The sequence below is a fragment of the Egretta garzetta genome, unplaced genomic scaffold, assembly GCF_000687185.1.
Source record: "Egretta garzetta isolate BGI_Z169 unplaced genomic scaffold, ASM68718v1 scaffold32, whole genome shotgun sequence".
NCBI classification, from domain to species: domain Eukaryota; kingdom Metazoa; phylum Chordata; class Aves; order Pelecaniformes; family Ardeidae; genus Egretta; species Egretta garzetta.
Window position 1 is genome coordinate 279,394 of NW_009259035.1, and position 22,416 is coordinate 301,809.

At 36.3% G+C, this 22,416-nt stretch overlaps 1 protein-coding gene across 5 annotated transcripts in view; it reads right to left on the reverse strand.

The window, feature by feature from the left end:
- ARFIP1 (ADP ribosylation factor interacting protein 1) overlaps positions 1 to 21,335 on the reverse strand; it is a 38,455-nt gene extending 17,120 nt beyond the window's left edge. The window contains exons 1-5 of one of the 5 annotated variants that reach the window (XM_009634820.2): positions 21,228 to 21,335; positions 16,610 to 16,711; positions 7,713 to 7,827; positions 4,890 to 4,985; positions 3,323 to 3,432 (exon numbers count right to left, since the gene is read on the reverse strand). In XM_009634820.2, coding sequence (XP_009633115.2) covers positions 3,323 to 3,432; positions 4,890 to 4,985; positions 7,713 to 7,827; positions 16,610 to 16,711; positions 21,228 to 21,335 — 531 coding nt within the window. Of the gene's footprint in view, positions 1 to 3,322; positions 3,433 to 4,889; positions 4,986 to 7,712; positions 7,828 to 16,609; positions 16,712 to 18,480; positions 18,528 to 21,227 lie in introns of those variants that run through there. The other 4 variants (XM_009634821.2, XM_035890392.1, XM_035890393.1 and 1 more) reach the window with 4 other exon arrangements.
- Between the last annotated feature and the right edge of the window lie 1,081 nt (positions 21,336 to 22,416).

Consider the following 22,416-nt stretch of genomic DNA (forward strand, 5'->3'; position numbering starts at 1 on the left):
GTCTAACAACCATCCAATTCCAGATCATCCATGTTATGTTTCCCAAAAATGTTATTTTGGGGGCTTATGGGGGGAAGAGGTAAGTAGGTGGTGTTTTTCAGCATGTTTTATAAAGCTGACTGGGGAACTGGGAACTCCTACTGAGAACTATGTAAAACTATTAAAAATGCATTTCTCATTATTTACACATCTGTAAAATGGAGCTGATACTCTCAGAAAGACTTACTATTTCTTTTCTGTCACAAGGCAAATTCTTAACAGGCTGCTACCACATCCTACTTATCTGTGACACCTTCTCTGCCAGAGATTTCAGCCCAGCTTGGCACTGAGCCTCTCAAGATGCACATTTGGGTTTCCCTTGACTGAAACATAGGAGAATCCATTTGTAAAGCAGATGTGTAACAAAGCCATACGACTTCTCTATGGAAAGCAGGAATTATTTACTGTTATAGTAAGTTATTTTAGTTAATCTGTTGTCCCAAGAGATGAAGAGATAACTAAGTTACACATATGAAGAGTTACTGCTAGAAACAGAATTACAAGGAAACAAAGTTAGTAGTCAAAGCCACAACTGCTCTGAAGAGACTTAAGTGCAAAGCTGCTATTTCGTCAGGTGGAATAATGTCCAAGCCTACCCATATCACATTCCCAAATACATTACAGCACTGGATTTCCCAGGGATTCCAAATTAAAGAACTTTAGTTTAATCCCGTCTTTACTTACATCCAAAGGAGATACACATTTAACCTGCTAGAACTTATGTCCTTTCTAAATTTAATTTCACAAACACAGGAAAGACTCAAGAATTATCAAGCAGAACAAGTTGGTCATATCTCATAAGCTTTAGATAGGAAGGTACAGACTATTTGGGCTACTTCATTAGATTCAACCAATTAACAAAAAAGAGCACAGCTAATGTAGGAGACATTCATCTGTCAAGAATCAGAAGTTTGGGAGAGCATAACAAATCATATCAAGACAGAATACAACTTTACTACCAAAATATGCAACAGAAATTGCAAAATAGAGCTTAGCAATGAATGTGGCCAGGGCATAAATAAGCATTTCACTAGGAACTATGGAATTGATGGACAAATTCTGGCTACTTTCCAAAAAAACCTGACACACACACCCCCCGTCTATGGAAACGCAAGAGAAAAATCTGAATCATGGAAGGCAAAGTCTTTGGAAGCAAGAATAAATTACAAAAAGCAAGGTACTCAAAATATATGAAGGCATACTTAATCATCTCTTCACAGACGAGTATGACTTCTGAACATATCCAGTAATTCAGATGTCACAACGCCTGATACAGACACCATGACAGAGGAACTCCTCACATCAAATTCCTAAAGAACTTCCTAACGGCAAGTTTCACCAACTCCACTTGCAGATTAATGCTTGGTACATTGAATAGCATGGGTTTCAGCTCAGAGGGGCTCAACTGCTGACTTCCCTCCACTAACCATTTACTCCTGCCCTTTATTTCTGCGTCTTCTAACCTATGACCAGTTAGCTATTATGAAATAAGGAGAAGACTTCTTCCCATGACCTTTCTAATGGGAACCAAAGCAAGCCAGTACGTCCACAAACTGAAATACTGTACGTAATCAAATTAAATAGGCTTTTTGTACATAGCCTACATAAAAAGTGTTTTCAAATGTATGGCGTCTCCAGGGACATTTGCATAATATTCCCTCAAGTCAGAATGAATTCAGAAGCTCTCTCTGAACTACCCTATTCCCCAAAAAAAAGCCATACAAGAAGTCAGTACGGGACTCCAGAAAGATCTTAACTGACCTATCTCCTTAGGCATATGGGGGAAACAACTTCAAGCTTACAGATTTCAAGAAAACAGACTCATTTTGTTTTCTGAAAGTACTAGTCTTTGTTTGCTGATGAGATTCTGGATTTCAGGGAGGGGGGAGGTTTAAGCCAAGAAGAAATCTATAAATCCAGACTTTTTGCAAAGACTACTGCCAATGAAATAATGTTCTAAACAAGGATCTGAGACCGCTTTCCCCAGCATTTTTCACTAGTCCTCTGGCTATTGCTGCACGTAAATGGGTTTGCAATCATTCTGGAATTGAGACATGGGGATTTTTTTGATTTTGTTTTTTAAATCAAGACACCAAAAAGAGAGAATAAGGTAAAGTCCTCTCCTATTTACTTGTGGTATAGCAGATTCAATCTCAAGAGTCAATCTTTCTTAGACAGAGAACTTTAAGAGAATGCCTTCAGCTGAAGAGCTTGCATTCTGATAGGACCACAGCACGCTCCAGGAATAGCTGATAGACTTTTGCAGTTGCTACAAAATTTAGATTAACAAGAAAACTAGAAGTTCTAAATGTCACTTAATTAGACATAAAAAAGATGCAAACTTCTGATGCTAACACAAAGAACAGCATAAGCATTTACTAGTGGGTAGAATGTCTCCATCCCTGCTTCCCAACGTCACTGTGGAGGAAGTCCTTATGTGGACTTAAGAACACTGCGGGGATTCAGACCTACGTTTTACAAGGAAAGTTTTCCCCCCCCAGATTTTTAATTTCTTCATGGGTTGATGTAAATCCCACTGATGCACACCCACCTGTCCACACCTCTGTCATTTAAGTTGCAGACAAAACAAAAAGCTATTTTTCAAAACTGGTCTTTGTTTTAAACTCCTGACAGTAATGTATTCCCTGCCAAGTGTTCCTTACCTTATGGCTTTTTTTAATGAGAGTCACTTCTGGCAAACTAGTGTGCTTTAAGCACCTTTTCTTTATTCTTTTGTTATTATTTTAATTTCATCAAATCCCCATTGATCACAAAGAAACACCATATAAGAGTGAAACACACATGAATCAAAGCAACAATCCCAACAATCGGAAAAAACAATCATCCAAGACAGAAGAAAACATCAGAATAACAATTAACAAGTATGGAACTTGCAGATGGGCCTGACTCTCTCCCATCAGCTAAAATTTCATTGTATCAGCAATCAAATCTTTTTGCTATCTTGAGTTAATTATAAGCATTAGTGCTGAAATCTGTACATTCTGTATATTAAAGGGGAGATTAGAAATGGAACATTCTTCACCTTGTCAAACCAGTAATACCTATGAAAGACTTTCCACTTAAAATCAGGGATTTAAAGAGGCTTACAAAGAATGCTACGCTTGGAAGAAAACTAAGCCTTCCCTATGCATTCTTGCTTATGCTCACTGCAGCAACCGATTACTTTCATACAGTAGTACAATACTTAGAAAGCTTTAGTCCGATCTAGTAGCAAACCCTTTCTAGAATACATACATGCACACAAAAATATACGTCTGCATACCTTGTAAGTGTTTAGGCTCCACTTTCTCACCAATTCCAACTTCTCCATTGCTGGATTCTTTACTTCATCTGCTAACACAACAGGTCCACTCTTCTGCTGAGCTCTTCCCCCTATGTCAGACACAAAGCAAATCTTCAAGGCCTTGGGTTTTTTTTGTTTTAAGGGACTAATAGCAGGTATGGAAGATTTGTCCAATTGCACATGCAAAAGCAGAGCCAGGTGACAATAAGAATTTAAGACAAATATGCAAATTTTCAAAATCAATTCCAGAAAGAAAGAATTATTTTTAAACTGATACAAGGCATGCATATCTCTCAGTATTTCATGTAGTAATAAGATGAATAAAGCCTACCTGAATGCACGGAGTTTTACTAACCAACCTTAAAACAGCTTTTGAGACATGTTTATTAATTAATCTATGTTTTAAAATTCCTACAGTTCAACACTCCCCTGGGTTTAGCCAATCTAAAAGTCTGTTTACACCCTGGAGACCATTGAATTAGAATTATCAGCATATAAAAACTGTTGTCACAGGGTACAACTAACAAATTTCAAAACAATTTTTTTAATCTTTTCTAATGAACGTCATCCTTTCCAGAAAATGTGTTCAGCCAATATTTACTTGTAACAGCTTTATTAGCTCATTGTATTATGAATAATTAATTCTACAAATGACCAGTATAGAAACAGCAACAAAGAAGATTTAAAGCAGCAAATTAAAATATCTAGGGCCAATCACTGCAGATTAATTGCCAATGCTTAGCCTTTTCAAGCTACTATGGGCTATCATGTGGATTCTAAGTTTTAATTTTGCAAAAACATTTCCTAGTGTCCTAAATAGTAAGAACTGCAAAGCATAACACTTTTTAAAGTAACATTTTTATTTATTCATGTACAGTTTTGACTACTCCTGCCTCTAATCCCTACTGCTACTTACAGTCACCTTAGCCTTGCCAGGTTATTTATGTAAATAAGAGTTTGGAAAAATGTCTATACATATGCCTCAAGATATTCCTTTAGCATCAAGCTCTACTATGTTCTTTACGTTTTCAAAATGCTGTGCAAACATTAAGTAATTAATCCTCTGAACACCCTTATGAGGTAACTGAATAGGTTTTCTCCTTTTATATAGGAGGAAACAGACAAAGATGTTAAGTAATTTGCCCATAGGCACAAAATGAGTCAAGTGGCAAAGCCTAGTTTGGGTGTTGTGAATTCCAAGTGGCCACCTCATACTCCTATTCTACTGGATTATGCGATCATTTTGGCAAAAAAACACCAAAAATTTCAGCTTTAACCTAAATAAAATATTTTGGTTACTCCCATTTTAGCTACTGTTTGTTATTAATATTGGGTAATTAATTTTTAAATTTTACAGAGCAAAAAGCAGCAAACAGAAGGGAAAGCAGACATTACCTGTGAACTGTTAAAAGCCAGAAATGAGAGCTACCAAAAAACCCCCAGAAGTTATATTTCCAACTAACAGTAAATCAAATTATTAGAGACATGGAAGAGTTAGTACAGTGTCAGCAGAGACAAGGGCGTTATCCATTCAGTGCTATGATACCTGTGGGAATAATTAAATCACAACCTTGTCCAGCCAGTCTGCTAGCTGCTGCACTGCTAGGAGATATAACAGATGATTTGGGTGATGCTGAGGAACCTGAAAAGGGGACATATTTAACCATGAAAATCCATCATCTTCCCTTAGAAGGCAATGTGCACTTTTACACAGATAAGGTTTTTTCCAAAACAAAGAAACATTTGCTTCAGCAACACACTAAATAGAAGCATTCACAGAAAAGTTGCTGGAATTTCTCATGGAAATGTTTTTTAAGAGGTGCAGCTGTTCATGTGAACTACTCCAAGTTTTCGCGATTTAATCTTTCTCTCTAGGTCATGATGCCAAACTTTTTTTGGTTTTTTTTGTAGGAGTAATCAAAATACAACTGACAGCTTCATCAATAAAGTATATACTATGAGCAGAAAATTCCATGTAAGATCCTTACATACAGCTTCCACAGCTGAAACCTCCTTTTCCAGGTCTAGGTAGATTTCACTCTGCACTGTCACTGAATGGTATTCACAGCATTAAGGGGTGAAGTAAGCTCTGAAATCTGTGCCAATTTCAGATATAGTTGATTAACATCTGCTCCTAAGTCTGTATAAACACACAGCAATAAGCTATCCTGAAGATCATACAAGCCATTAGCTGTTAAGGTGTGTAATCTCCTTCCCAAAAGAAAGATTCTACAGCACTTGCTCGTTGCCTTTAAAAAAACAAACCCAACTTTAAATGACACGCACCATGTGTGTTCTCTAAGCTATTTAGGGTTATGCTTTTCAGAGCTTTGCGACTCTTTCATATCACATATATGTGAAGTGGCATTCTTGTGAAGTTTTTGGGATTTAAAACCCAAACAAACAAGCTTTTTCTCTATAGTGATGAGTAATCATCACACGTGGGAGAGTTTTTATTGCTTTTGCTGAGCAATTTTGAGATACTTCAGGGTTGACAGTGTGCTGGAAGAAAAGGAAATCAAACCCAAGCTTTAGCAGTTTCAACAACATTTAGTTATCAGTAACACCAAAAATATCACTCCAAGTAAGTGACTCAACAATCAGCTTTTGCCTTTTAAACATACTACAGAGCACTACTAACATAGGGTACAATTAATCCAGTGATTTGGATCCAATTGCACAGAAAAAATGAGACTGCAAGATAGCTTTCTTGCTGCGTCCTTGTGTAGTGATACATTGCATAAGAGCTGCAACTGGATTCATCCAGGCATAAAAGTTTGACTCCAAGATCCTGCTAAAGGCCTAAAGCCTGAATCACTTCAGCAAGCGAGCTAAGACAAGCAGTTTAAAAAAATCCTTATCATTTGATAGAGTATTAATGCAGCCTTATGCATGCTTCATCATTCAACATCCCGTAAAATCCTAAAAGCCCTTCCCTTCCAGTATTGTCTACTTTTAAGTGTCCTTATTAGGGCTTCATTTCTGAATGCAAACAGAAAATAGAATTTTTGGAAATTGGGCAGTCATTCTACTTTTGCCTGTAGTTTTATAAGCAGCCTTATTTTCTACTACTTCTCTCTCTCCCTGATTTGGTTAGAGCATTAGGAAAAATCTGAAGAAAGCATCCTTGGAGGAAAACTGTGATATCTAAAGTCTTAAAAATTACACGTCCAAAGCTCATCATTTTTGCACGTAACTTACTACAGAACATCTGGATTTCAAACATATTAGTGTAGCTTGAAACACATTTTAGACACTTTTTCCCTTACAGGCTAATGCATTTAACAGCTGCAACGGTTATCCTGCTAATAGAATACAAAAAGGCAAGAATGGTGAGCAGTTTGCCATCTGCCCAGTTTTTACCTAGGCATTTTGCTAATTTCAAAGACTTAAAGAAACCACAACATTCACTTCATAATATATGTAAAGTACAGAACGTAAATCACCATTTCATAAGCACAACATTTTACCAAACAGGAAGTGAAGGAAAATGTAAATTAAATCTGTGACTACAAAGAGACTTATTTTCACAGCTGCTCATTTGAGATTATTTCAAACCTTTCAAATTCAGAAATTGTCAAAGCTACATAATTCATTAAAATACCACTTTCACATACTATATCGTGGCACCCTATTGTTTTTAGACAGATGGGAAACACTGACATTACTGGCTTGTTTATCACCTTGTATTTCTCATTGTTTAATACTAACTTAGATTCTCCAAAATGTACATTAATACTTGCATAGTGAATTAAATATTAATTAACTGAATTCTTTACGCTGTAAACAACTGCAACCCTGTGCTGAGAAAATATGAGGACACCTTTTCATTAGGTAGTGCCTGGAAAAAGAGACCCAAAGCACTATTGCTCCTAACAACAATATGTTAAAGTAATACACGCACTATGACAAAAAGGAAGAAAGAAGTCTCAGGGGCAATAAAGAAGAATTCCACTCACTAATCTGCTCCAGGAAAGTGAACTGCATATCAAGAAATAAATAATACTCCAGTGATGTTTCAAATCAAAACAATACCTGCAACATTTAAAGAAAACTTCAATGCAATGTAATAGTAAAATTCTTCAGTTTGACACCATTTCAAGGTGCTCAAGGACATCCCTTCCTGTAAATGCAGACCAATTTAACACTAAGTAGTTTCCACTAGTCCCTCGACAGGTAGAAGTGTAGCACACATTCTCTATTTTAACAACCCAGCTGCCAGAGAAGATAAACAGGTTGTCACAAACGCACATCTCTGTGTACATTTACACCAGAATGCTCAAAACAGCTACAGAACTTCGTATTCCTGACCAGATGAAAATAAGCCTGAAGATTTTAGATAGAGAAATAAAGGCAAAAAAGCAGTTACCTTTACCTGGAAATGGTCCTGCCTCAACGACTCCTTCTTTGGTGCTGTCAAAGCCATGAGATGTTATTTTGGTTTCAGAAAGCCCAAGTCCAACTGGTAACGAACATTTCAAGTCCTTGGAAATATTTGAATAAAGATGGAAAGTTAAAGTTTAAAAAAAAAAAAGATAAAAGTGACTCAAAGTATTATAATGCAATTTCAGCAGCTCTCAGATAGGCAATTCTGCCTTTAGCCTGGAACATCTACGCTGGTGCCACAGCATTCTACCATGATGCACAAATAAAACATAAATGAATGAGAAGCACTGCAAGCATAGCCTGTGTATTTATTCTAGATTTTTTTTTTTATATTGATGAACAACTAGAATGCCATCTCTTAGAACAGCAGTTACCAAAAACGTGTCCCGCAACATCATGTTATGTGGTCTGAAGCTGGTCCAAACAACTGTATCAGTTTAAAATTTCAGTTAAAAACTGACAGGGGGACAGGGTGATCCAAGACTAAGAGCAGACAACATTTTACAAACCAAAAATGTGGAAGCAACTAGTATAAAGATTAAAAAAAATTCTTTCACTCTAAGCAAGAGATAGCTTTAAAATTCACAGAATGTGAATTAATTTCTACAAGGAGCACATGAAATCTCTTTAATGCGTGACATAGGAGAAACACGCAGAATGGCATAATTTCCACAGCTTCCTTCTGAGCACCCACTCTACATCACAAGTGCTCACAGCACAAAGCTGCCATTTACTTCCCTTTGCTTTTGGAACTCACCGAATTAAAATTGCCTGAGAGCACCTCGTTTAACTTTTGAGAGCTAGATTAACTACTACAACCAATTTTCAGGCAACTGAAGTCTTCACAGAAACCCAATGCAGGCCTATTACTGAACTATGAATTCATACACCATAATTCACATACCATCCTACTCCCCATTTTTGCTGTCTTACCCACCTCTACAAATAGCTCCCAGAGGTTTCCTGGACTACATTTCTAACCATCTGACTGAAGTTTAAGCCTCTGGTATTATGGAATATACTTAGTGCTTTAAAGAAAGTTCAGGTATTCAAAGCAATTTAAACCCACTAATTTGTGAAAGTAAAAAGTGAGCGAAAAGCTACTCAAAGTGAAAGCAAAAAGCTAAAATACACTTAAAACCAATTAAACGTCAAGAAATTGGAAAGCTGGCAGTTTCCAGACTCAGATACTCTTTTGCATCCTCTCAGCTTCCATACAGAGGCAAAGAAGATGAAAAAGTAGAGTGAAGCAATAGTGAATAGAAATTTACAGAGAAAAACTTTACATAGCTTTAAGATGTCAGTGCCCGGACACGTGCCATAACTATTTATGGTATGTGCAATGCTTCTAAGTACAAAGAAAACACAACCTTTAAAATCCAATCCATGTTTGACATATTACTGTAGTCGCTCGATCCACAAACCAGAAGCAAGCTAGTGCATAAGAATGATATGGCCAAGAGGCTCAGACTGTCAAGAAGTGGCTTTGGATCATGTCCCCACAGATTTAGTTGTCTTTAGTTTAAGACAAACTCCTGGGAGGAAGAAAAAAAGGAAGAGCTACAAACATATGAATTCCAGCAGAATAAAAGTCTTGTTGACTTTGAAAATCCAGGATGTTACTGCAATCAGAGTAACCAGCTCCTAAAGCCATACTTTCACACACATGAACTGGCCATTTAATAATGAATTATGCTAATTTGTGTATCTGAAGCATTATACAAAAAAAGGAAAAAATAAACAGCATGAACAACAAATACTAGTCACATGCAGAACCTGATACCTCAAATTAAGCTTATCACAACACTGGATGCACACTGTTTTCAGTCTTCACAACTGACTTCACACTGGTGCTTCCACTTAAGTACTTGCATTGGTGGTATGGTGGAAAGCCTTTGCGCTTCAACTTAGTTTAGCTAATAGACAGAGTCCATTTAACTGAAAATGCAGCATTTCACTAGGGATTTTTTTTCCTGAAGGCACCTTGGCACATTGTACAGTTTTCAGAAATATCTAAATCTGTAGCCAAAGAAATGTAGACAGGTAACCTGCTTAAGCATGTTCACAAAGGAATCTAAGCAATCATCTGTATTTAAGTTTAAAATGCAGAACATCTGCCTTGTAAAAACAAAAGTTTATATCTAAACTTAAGCACTTGTACTGCTTCTGTACATTCAAGGCACCTTGGCACATTGTACAGTTTTCAGAAATATCTAAATCTGTAGCCAAAGAAATGTAGACAGGTAACCTGCTTAAGCATGTTCACAAAGGAATCTAAGCAATCATCTGTATTTAAGTTTAAAATGCAGAACATCTGCCTTGTAAAAACAAAAGTTTATATCTAAACTTAAGCACTTGTACTGCTTCTGTACATTCAACTTAATTATAATTTGAAACTAAACACAGGCTGAACAACTACAGAGTTAAATAAATCAGAGTATTACAACACATCCATCTCTTACATAAAAACCTGATATCTGGATCATGAAAATTATTAAGATCTACAATTGTGTATATATACAAATCAGGATTTTTTACATAAATACATATGTACATATATGTGCACAAACATATTTGAAGAGATCTACACTTTTTTCATTGGCAAAAAGGCAAAGTTCAATGTTAAGAAAGGCATTCAAATTTGTTTTTAGACACCTTTATTAACTAGTTGAAATGTACCCTGCTGAAGAAAGATATCCCTATATATGAATTTTAAAGAAAGATTTACCATTTGTTGATTTATACATGATCAGAATTGTCATCAGAAAGCCAGTGATCATCAATACACTACTTTTTTGTTGTTTATAAACATGCAAGTTACCATTTAGTGGAGACATGCTTCTGCATGTAAACGTCAATTTTTAACATGCCATTCTTGCAACTGATTGTGCTTGCTTTCCCGCCCCCCCCCCCCCCCCCAAGAGTGGATAAGCAAAAAAGCTACCTGAAAATCTGTCATCATTCTGACAAAGCAATTTATCCCTTCAATAATTTACAAATAAGGATAATTTACAAACAGCCTTAGAGTTAGAAAAGTTGAGCACAAAACTTCACATTTAAGAGAAGGTATGACAGTACTTAAGGAGATTTTAGAGCAGTAAGAAGGCAATGTAAATAGCTTGCTTTTTTGTTCCCACCAAATGTAGGTTTGCTGTTACAACACAGGGAGCGACAACAGATTCCCCTACTACAATAAGGCAATTACATTTTTGACTACGTATTGCTCTTCTAGCCAAGATGAAGACTTTCATGATCAGAAGATCTGCTTTCAAACTCATAAGTGATTTCCCCCCTTCTTCGTAAAAGGGAAACCAAGTCTTTAGAATTCATTAAAATTTGTTGATATATTTCAAAACTATGAATCTATTAAGCAATCACCATTACAAAAAAGATGCTTCATTATAATTTTCAATTGTATGAGGCTGAAAGCCATTTGCATGTTTATGCAATTATCATCTAGCAGAAGTATTTTAACATTGTAACTTCACTGAGACCCAGAGCTAGAGGTATAAAAACCCTATAACTCAGAAGATTCCCAAGAAGTCAAAAGGCTGGATTAACTATCCCATTCTCAGTCACTTAGCACACTAAAGGCTCAAAGAAGCAGAAGCACGAAATATAGGTACACAGAACAGCTGCACTAGCTGAATTTGGTCTAGTCAAGATAGTGCAAACCTGTAATGTATAGAGCATTTAAAATCACCTCAACCTTTTGTTAAAATCCCATTTCAATTAGCTCAAAACACCATATTAAACTAAACATTTTAGTAAGGTTAGCCTTATTTATGCGACTAACAGGGATATTCACCAGTTAATTATACAGATCATATAGATGAACCAGTATGAATTTTTGACATATCTATCCTGTTGAGACAGTAGACGCAGCAAAGAAGTTGCTGAATTCATGTTCGTGAAGGAATGTTGGCTGAATTACAAAACTATTTCCAAAAAGATACTTCCCATCCATGCTCTCCATAATAATCTAAAATGAAGAGGGGAAAGATACCAGAACTGTATTGTTTCTTCACCAGCAGAAACTACCTCAGTAGAAGCTCGCTTAGCAGAACCTCAGTAAAAGCTATACTTAATAGAAGCCTTGTAGACAGATGCCAGCCTTGTAAGACACCTGACCAGTAGAGACTTAGTAGAAACTCGCCTAGTGGAAGCTTGCTTAGTAGAAACTTAGTGGCAACTTAGTCAAACCTTACTAGCTTAATCGAACCTTTGTAGAAACTACAGAGCAAGTAAGCAGACTATATTGTATTAATTTCTTAGTTATGTCAGTCCATCATTAATGCATGACTAAGCACTATCTTTTGCTTAGTACCAACAGCACTGGTTTTACAGATATGGTTTTACTTGCCTTTTATACTACAATCCAGTTTTAAATTAGTTTCCCTTTCACTCTCACCATTAACATTTACATTTTCAGTTTTTAAGACTGTATGAAGCAGACCACTTAGCAACAAAGACTGGTCTTTTTTGTTTCATCGCCTAAAACCAGTTTTCTAGAACTGACACACAGAAATATATTATAAATCAGTCTTCATTAATTAAAATATAATTGCCCAAAGTAAAATTTAACTATGCCAGTCAACATTGCAAAACCTAAGAGATGATTCAGATGTTTCAGGTAGAATGCGAGTGACAAGGCTAGCGTTTTTTTCAGAAGGCAAAAGACAGAAAAGATTCGACTTTTATCTGTTTGTGCAGTCTGGCAATAACATTACAGAACAAGATACCAAACATATGCACTCAGATTCATCAGATCCCAGAGCTTATTTTGTCATTCTAATAAGATAAACTGAAGGCTCACAAAGTTAATTTATGTTTTGCAGCCTAAAGTTTATTACTGGTATTATATATATGTTTAATAATGGTTTTGTCCCCATAAGACTACAAAAAGAGCCAGGAGAACAGAGTCTATACTGAAAATTAAACAAGTTTCAGAGACTCAGAATAATAAGAACTTCATATAGATTTTATGCAATAGCTTAAACATAACAAATAGCTTACAGAAGCCTGACTACCTTTACAGGCAGACCAAACAGTTTTTTTGATTAATTTAATTTATTCCTATGCAGCTTTCACACTATATGGAATGTTATTGAATTAGGAATAGTATACTTCCTCACTCCTTCCTACTGCCCTCAGCTCTCAATCCCCTCAGTGACATTAAAACACCACTGTTCTAATCACATAATTGTAATAGCATGGGAGGAACACTGTGTTCTAGAAGTCAGGGATAAGTGAAATACACCAGTGAAGAATATAAACCAGCAAGATTTTTTTTTTTGGTTGAGTTTTCTTGCCCAAAGTAGTAAGAAAAACTTGTTTGATTAGGAAATGTTCAAGTCCTCTGTTATTACGACAGTCTAAAAAACATCAGCAACATACACCAAGTTTTTAAAGCTTAAGTGAGTTCAAAGAGCTTGGAGAGATGAAAAGCACTGGGTCAAGCTTCTTCGTAATGAAAGGACATTAGACATTTCACCCAATGACAACTGAAGCTACAAGATTTTTTAGTTTAAAAAGTTTCTATCCATCATATGGGCAGGACAAAACTTGTTAGAATTCCACAGGCACCTCTTCTTATTACAAACAAGACAGAATTAGAATGTAGCAACATATTTCTGAATAAGACTTTACACTTAGGCAAACTCTTATTTAAGAGACCTTATAACTATGCTTTTGATTCTTTTTCTTAAAATGTAAGGAACCAAGAAGCAGCATCAAGCAGTGCTATAGCACATTCCCACAAGACTGGAACTAATATGCTTCCTTCTGAAATGACATTACAGCAATGTATGCTGTCTCATATTCTGCACAACTAATGGCATTTTTCTTCAAAGTAGCAACCCTACTTGTCATTTCCAGGTAAATACATTTGCACTGCATTGCCTTGCAAAATTAAATACGTCTCATGCTTGAGTAAATACAAATACTGCATTTGGTGGAAAACAAATGTGCATTTTCATGCCTGAGCAGCTTATGGATGAGGTCTGATGGAAGTGCTAAATAGAACCTGAATCTAGAGGAAAGTTTAGTTTTGTAATTAAAGAACCCTGAGGACAAGGTTGTACAACTACCTCTTCACTCAGTCTGTCAAAAACATACAATCAAAGCTGCTCAGGTGTTTGTCACAAAATAGCTGTAGAAGACCAAATTAAAAAAAATATGGGGATAAGTGATATTCTACTGTTTACATCCGAATTGTACATCATCTAGATGGACAGCTCCCTGATCATAACGATAAGAAAACAAGAAACTAAAATAACTTTCTTCCCCAGCTTCCCAAGAAGGTGTAATTGAAATCACTATACTGGAGTTTGAGTGTTCTAAACTCTACTGTGGTCACATACTCTTCACCCACCACTGAGGTTAACAGTACAACTTAAAGTGGTAATGGTTTCTTGCCCCTTTCTCAAGCAACCACCTAAAAATCAGTACTTGGCTTGTCATTTCCATAAGTCAATAGGAAAAAAGACCCCTGAAAACTTGGCACAGAAATTTTGTGGTGCAATGCATATTGCTTTAGGTTAAAACAAAAAATTACCTGGCATGGAAAAAAAAGGTAAAGCATAGCATTAAGCATCAGAAATAACAAACACAAAGCAAGATGAATAGAAGCTAAATATTAGAATTTGAGACTAACAGATTAGTAAACAGACCTAGATGTTAATTCCAAGAAGTTTGTTTTGTTTATAAGAAGCCCCGATTATCACGTATTCTGTGAGTTTAGGTCACACATGCAGGTGTTAACTTGTACAAGACAGTTCAAAAAAATATTTGAAGTGCATTTCATCTTCATTGATCTCAGAATAAGCATTGTGAAAATAATTACAGCAGCAAACACAACTATGCTTGCATAGTATAAATTCTCTGCAACTCAACCAAATATTTGACCCATTTTTCTAGAAGTTTCAAAATATAATTAACTCCAAGCCAGCAAAAGAATTAGCAAGCCAGCAAAAACCCAGTTCAACTTTTATACGTGGCCATAGACAAGAACTACCTTAACATTTCAACTTTCCATAGAAAATGGTGATTGTATTTTGACTGAACAAGGGCTCTGACCCAGTGAATAAGAGTGCAAGTTTCATTTACTGTAACTAATAAATAAATATTGGCTGCACTACACTGAAGAAACAATTATTACATAAAGAAAAGATAACTTAGCAGTCAAGTCACAGCAGCATTAGGGTCATCAGGCTTAAAAACAGTAAATCTGTTTCTCTGCTTCCAGGTGAACCCAAATTCATTACCACTTCAAGGTATATTTTTGTTGCCCCCTAAACATAGGTGCATCTTCATCAAAATTTAGTTTTAACTTTTTTTCATTAAACATCCTCCTAATTTTTACATTATGTTAGTGGTAGATATTAGTTGAATGACAAATCTTAAGAAACATAAACCTTCCCTCATTGCAGTGCTATTCATAAAAAAAACATGGCCCATTCAGAAGTAGAAAAAATGCCCAGTAATAAGTGCAGTATTTTTAAAAGGAGCTCTAATACGGATGCCTTTCTATCTCATGAAGTTTTATACTTTTTTCTTTTTTACAGCCATGCTCACTATACAGCTACCCTGCAATTATAGTCCAATGGTCTCATATGTTGCTTTCCACATGTTTTTTTTTTAAAAATTACATACTTTTACAAATTTAAATAACATTTTTATTTATAATGATAATATAATAAATAAATGTTTAAAACTATACTTTTAATATATCTATTTAAATGCTTGTTTTCCTGTTTTATGAATAAAACTGCTGGATTAAAAATCAGTATCCTCAAGGCTTAGAGTCAATAATTAGAATTGTATACACTTGATTGTGCATCACAGATCTCCCAATACTTTACGCTATTTAACATCCAGAAACAAAATTGTTTTAAACTTATAAAGGTTCCCCCCTCTAATCAGCACTTTAGTAGGACAGAATAAAATGTTGTAGTTCTGCTCAGTATTTCTTTTAGAAATAATCCTGCACTGCAAGTCAGCATGGGACTGTTAAAGCTTAGAGATTTCCTTAAAAGGTAAGTCTGAAGAGATATCAAATAAATGTGGATAATTAACTGGTCTTTGTATTTCTAACTGAAAAGCAAAATAAAACCAACCCCAAATTCCATAAACTATACCCTAGCACCCTCTGCTGGACAGCCAAACACAAGAACTGACAGTACAACAGCAAAGTTGAGGGAAAGAACTCCAAATTGCATACAAATGATTACTGAATCGTAACTTTTTTTCAACATCTAACAAATCAGATGGATTCTGATACATCTCATCTATACAGCATACAGCAATACAATAGTGCTTTTTCAGTTTCAACACAAGAAAAGTTACTTCTCTCCTATGTACAACTTCAAATCAGAATGTAACTATCTACTTTTAGGCATGTTGCCTCCAAACTTAATACCCCTTAGAAGTAGCTTGCCTCGAACAATTTGATATTTCTTCATAAAAAATTTAGGATTTGGTAGCCTGAATTCACAGGACCTGTTAAGTCTCATCTTTTAAAAATGCCCATTATCCTGTTTTATGAATAAAATTGTCAGATTAAAAAAAATCAGTATCCTCAAGGATCAAAGACAAGAATGTAGAAGCGTATACACTTGATTGTGCATTACAGAGCACCCAATTCTTTATGCTATTTCATGTTCAAAAATATTTGCCACTACTAACATGCCTTATGTACAAAAAAGGTTATTGCAATGTGCAATCACATTATGTCAACTTGAACAATAATTTATGTGCTTCAAAGGAGTTCTTCTATTAATGCTCTAGAAAACTATGTAAAGTGAAGTCTGCTATGCATTGCATTATAACTTTAGCATTTCTGATAATAGTACCTTGTTAGACAGCAAGGAAAATTCTTACCCTGTTAAAACTGTGCTCGTGAGAATCTTCCAGCTGTCCATTGCTAGTCACAGGAATTTCTGCTGCTGAATTTTTGGGAGACTCTTGAGCCATTGCACCTTCCTATGGTATAAGAAGAACAGGTTAGCATTTGTCTTCAATTTCCAAGTGGTCTATAGGAAAATATTCAATGCATAGGTTTCATAACAGTTGATTTTATTTCAAACTCCTATTGGTAATACTCTGATATACTAGGTCTGTATACATTAATTTAATCATACACCCCAATCACATTAGTATACTAGCACAGCCCAGACAGAATTAGAGCTTCAAGATCTAAGAGAAAAGGAACACTAAAATTTAACCCAGTAATATGGGCGGAGGGGTGGGGTGGGTGGGTGTCAGACACAAATGAGACATGCAGGGCCAAACAAATATTTTCTATGCACATTTGACCCTTAGCATATTTTATGTATCTCAAACTATAAAAAAAGATAAGCTCAGCTAAAAAAAAAGGCAAGAAATCATAGAGAAGCGCAATGAGTTTAATCACGTATTACAAAAAGAAAAGTAACATTTCCAAACTTTAAATTAGTTTAACTTGCTTATTTTATCATAATATAGTGCCACCTTCTGACTAAACTGTTGGTATGCAACTCTCACTCAGTCAACAGCAGTAAATCTAAAGTGAAATGCAGAAACAAGAAGTTAAAAGCACCAATGCAATTCAGGAATCAAAGTTAATTTCAAAACGCTGCCGAGTTAAGAACAGTAGCAGCAGCTGCGAAACCACTGCTTTCAAGAATGACCTAAAGTATAAGCCAGATGAGACATTCCCAGAAAAAATGCACACCATTTACAAGCACCTGAAGAGGGAATGTACCCTAACACTCTCCAAAACTAAGAGAAACTGAAAATTCCAGCTGTCTCAAAAAGCTACCCCAACTCTGCAGAAAAATCAACACACAACCGATGCAGTGTTCATTCAATTACTTATATAAAAGTTGTCTGAAGTCTTCAAACCACCCGTGCAAGACTGGCAAGACAGGGCACACCATCAACAGGTACTTGAGAATAGGTGCTTTCTTCCCTTAAAGCTCCTAAATCATCAAACTGAACCAGCTCTTTTCAGTCAAAGGTTGAGGAAGAGGCCCAGTCTGAGATCACGCTGAAGCACCAGCAGCTTCTCCAACCACACGTGAAGCTTTTACAGGATATCCATGTAACACAAAGATTTTACTGGTACTTACTCAGGACCGCTTGCATCATTCTTAATTGCCAACATCTTCTGTCCTACCCCACTGCTAACATCTCCCTCCCTTTCACCTATCACCACTTCATTTACATTAGTAAGCTTGATTTCCTTACTAAGCTCTGGGGCCTCCCAAGCTTTTTTCCTAACTAGTCACTGTCTACGGGCTCCAGTAAACATGCTCCTCTAACTCCAGATCGCTTTCAAAGCTATGTTACCAAACTTCTTCCACAGACTGTGAATTATTGAGACTTCATCTCTGTTGGTCTTTTGAAGCAGAGTTCACTACACAAACTTTAGAGAGAAAAGAAAGAAAAAGGCCAAGGACAAGCCACTCTAAGAACCATACACATGGACTACAACCCATGGACACACACCTGTAAAATACCATCTGGGGTGATACGTTTTCCCCTTTTGAGGATCAAGACTTTCTCTACAACTAACTCAGCAAAACTGGATTGAAAGCCACCCTTTCAAAAATAGTGCTTTGTGAAACAATTCCCTAAACCGAGAAGCTAAACATGTAGGCATAGCTTTTGAAAAAATTCTAAATCCACAGAGAACAGAGTTCAAATCATTTGAGAAAAGGTCAGTGTGCTATAAATTCAAGAAAAAGTGACTTTATAACACACTAACTTACCCCATCAGTCCCTCGCATTTGGGATCTCGTAAGTGCCTTCTTTCAGCACCGGGAAGGAATAGCTCTCATGCTGTATATTCACATTGGCCTAGCATATCAAATTCTCCATATAGTCCAGCCTTAACCCACAACTATAACACACAAGAGGGTTTTTTTGGGTCATTCTTCATACAACAGAAGGAACTCAAAAAGCCTTTAAGTAAATGAAAATATTGAAGCACACTGAGAGGTCTGTATTTATTTTATGAGTACTTTTAAAACAGTAATTTGTTTCATTTCACAGAATATAGAACATCTTGAGCTAGAAGGGACCCACATAAGGATCATCAAGTCCAACTCCTTGCTCCCTGCAGGAAGTTGCTATACAACACCATTAGATCAAATGTTCTAGTTTACCTGTCATATTAGTTTTTAATTTAGGATATCTGTCCAATAGCTCGAGCCAATAGCTCTAAATCAGCTCCAATAACTAAATCTCACATCTGCTTAAACTCCAAGACTCCTAGGAACTATACTTCTACTTGACACAGTAAAGTGAGGTATTTTTCAAAATGCTTGGCCTGTCACAGCTACCTGCACAGTACTGCAACATAAGCATAGGCTAACATAGTTATTTTTGTTCTTCTTTCTGCAAATTGTCAGAAAACACAGTGTCAAGGGGAAGTCCTGTACCTTCAGGGGATACACTTCGTTTGGCAGGGATCGCAAACAAAATTGAATCTCCAAATTTAATTAAAGGCAAAAGAAATACTTGGCTTGGATGCTTTTCATCAAGAATCTCAAAACATTTTGCTAATATTGTACATGGATATATTTTTATGCATTTATTCAGATATAAACATGTTCATGCATATGTGTACATGTCTAATACATACATACATTAGAAAACAAAAAATCATCAGCTTCCCTGGACACTTTATTAAATCTAAAAAGGCCTACAAGCAATTCACAGGTTTTTTTTTTTTAGGTGATTCTACTTGAGGCAAACCGACATACCAACTTCAGAGAAAGCAAAAAATTACTTGCTAACTTCAGTTCCATGTTATGCCTGAACTAAAACACTATCTTCCACTGCTGAACGGAGGATGTTTCATAACTCTCCTTTTCCAGCCCCTACTATAAACCACACAGCATCTCATCTCCCAACCTGGCCACTCGCCTGACTGCACAGTAAACAGACTCAACTCACTAGCCTGACAATAGACCTTTCCACCAGGTTAATTTTCCACAGTTTCAGTGACTTGAATCAGTCTGCAATGAGGTCAGACAAGCAAGAAAGACATGAAGTGAGCAGCTGAAAAAGGGAAGCGGGATAAATTGCTAATTTGGCTCAGCCATTACAAGAAATCACCACCTGCATTTTAGTCAACAGTCTAAGCTAGCAACTGCTGCCAAGAACAACAAGCATTCCCCCACCTCTCCCCTGGGCAAGAACAATGTATTTGTACAGCAAACACGACTGTGGAAACACCACAGGTTAAAAGAAGGTGACCTATGCCCAAAAAGGGGATGAGTAATTTTTCCATTCAAATAGGTTTGTCACATAGCTCCAACACTTGTACCTACAAACCAGAGGGAGTACTAACTCAATAAAACACTACTCAGAATGAAAGACTGCTCTCAGCCACAGCACCAGCTTACTTCAGCAGTGCAGTGTCTCAAAACACTTTAACTGTAGACTACTGCCAAAACCAGTGGCCATTTCTTTTTGCCTCTGGATGTATGTTCCTGCAACCTCACGCAATCTTGGTAAGCTTACTGGTCTGAGAGAAAAAACGAACCACCAAATCACAACAGTATTGCTGTTAAAACAATGAGTATTATTGCTGAACGAAGTGTCCCCTTTGGCAAGTGGAGCCCACAGCCGATTTAAACTAAGTACATAAAGAAACTGCATCCTCAGAAGAAAATTTATCATATGTAGGAAGAGTCCAAAATAAATATAAAGAAGTTCCTAAATTCACATTGATGTATTAGGCATGAATGAAATAAGCACTATGGAAAATCATGAAGTTTGAGCTGGATATTTTATTCAGAAAAAAATACTAGTCCTTTAATAACTTTTTTCTTAGCATATTTCCATTCGCAAATATCAGATTTGGAGATATACTACATATCTGTGGAATCACTATTCTGCTTTTATAAAATATACCGATACTGAAACTCCAATAGTGATAAAGCCACCATAATCTTTTTTCATTCTCACTCTAGAGCAGCCAGGGAAACATTTACTGTTTACCTTTCTGAAACAGCCTCCCAAACACATCTGATTGGATAAATATATTTGAGAACCTTAGGAATTTGTTCATTATTTTTAAAAGTCACAGACTTCTCCACACTGAAGGTGCAAGCTGTATCTGTTCCCAAGAAAAGATTCACCACTCCAACAGCAGATAGAATGCCTCGATACAGTGAGGTTACACAAAGACTGCTGCCTTTTAAGTACCAACCCTTTCTTCCTGCAGCACCTACACGTTTCAGACGCTACCCCACCTTAATCTATTCAGCTTACAAGACAAATACCACAGCACTGCAAAAGACTACTGGTTGAAGTAATCCTTTGTTATGAATTAATTGGACTGTTCTTAATAGTGTCTCAAAACCAATGCCACCCATTCAGGATAACATGCATGAGCTCAATATCCCCAAACTAACTTCACTGTGCTACGTATAACAGAATTTTTGGCAGTCTGAAACTGTTGCTGGGATTGGTTGATTTTACACCAATATAACCATCACCCAATCACCTCAGAGTCAGACTGGACCTCTTCTGCAGGTGGATGAGATTCATCAAGTGTTGTGGATTCATTGCTGTGTTCTGACATACCTGAAAATAAAATAGGGTTGGCATGCATTAATTGATGTGAAAGGAGCTGGATGTTGCGCCTTACAGAAACCAATGTAGGTTTTCAGAAAACATTTATTTTACAAGTTCTGCTAAACCAAAGACATACCTCCCTCTTTTGATGATGACCAGGTCTTTAGCTCTCCAAAAATCTAACAAAGACTAGGAATATAGTCTTGCATAAGCTCCCATTGCCAAAGCAACCTTCCCCGCACAGACAGCTAAGCTTGCAAGATAAAACCCAGAAAGCCAAACAAGGTTCTTCAGCTGATATTTACTGTCACATGCAACAATACACTGGCTGTATCTTACCATTACAAAGATCACAATTTTGTCAAGACATGAGATTTATCCAAATGCTGCAAGTATGTACTGATGCTAAGCCACTGGAACCTAGTAAACTGTTCAGGTTGCTATGCCTAACTAGAATCCCTTTCATTTTATTCTCCAAAAAAATCTCACCTACAGAGGCAAAGACAGTTGATAACACTGAGCACACATGCAACTCTGTGAGTAGAGTGATCATGAAAGATAAATTACATGCCTAATATAGCTTAAATAAAAGTATCTAAATTCGATTTTAAATAGCTGGTAACCGTAGGTGACACTGCAATTCACTCAGCTGTTTGAAAGGAGGAGACAACCAATCATTAAAAATTAAACAAAGTCTGTCAGTATTGAGGATAATCACACATGACTTCAGTTCATAAAGTCTTACACCATTTTATTACATGTTCAGCCACATACCACATTAAGATCACAACTGATATTTATATTGTATTTCAATCTCCCAAGCTACAAAACACTTTAATGAAAGCAAATAATTAACAAGGTAAGCAGCTTACATGACAAAAGAAATAAATTAAGGACACAAAGGCTGAGAAATGGAACCATCTAGATCATATTACACTGGATAACCTATTACTTTACTTTGGAAAACCAAACACGCAAAATAAAGAGATTTTCTCCAGAAAAACAATTCATTCAGGGCTATCACTGAATGAAGTTGGATTTTTCTCTGACCAATATAAAACACCTTTCAAAGTAATTAAGTAATCAAGTATAACTTCTTTATGTATCTTTCTTATTTT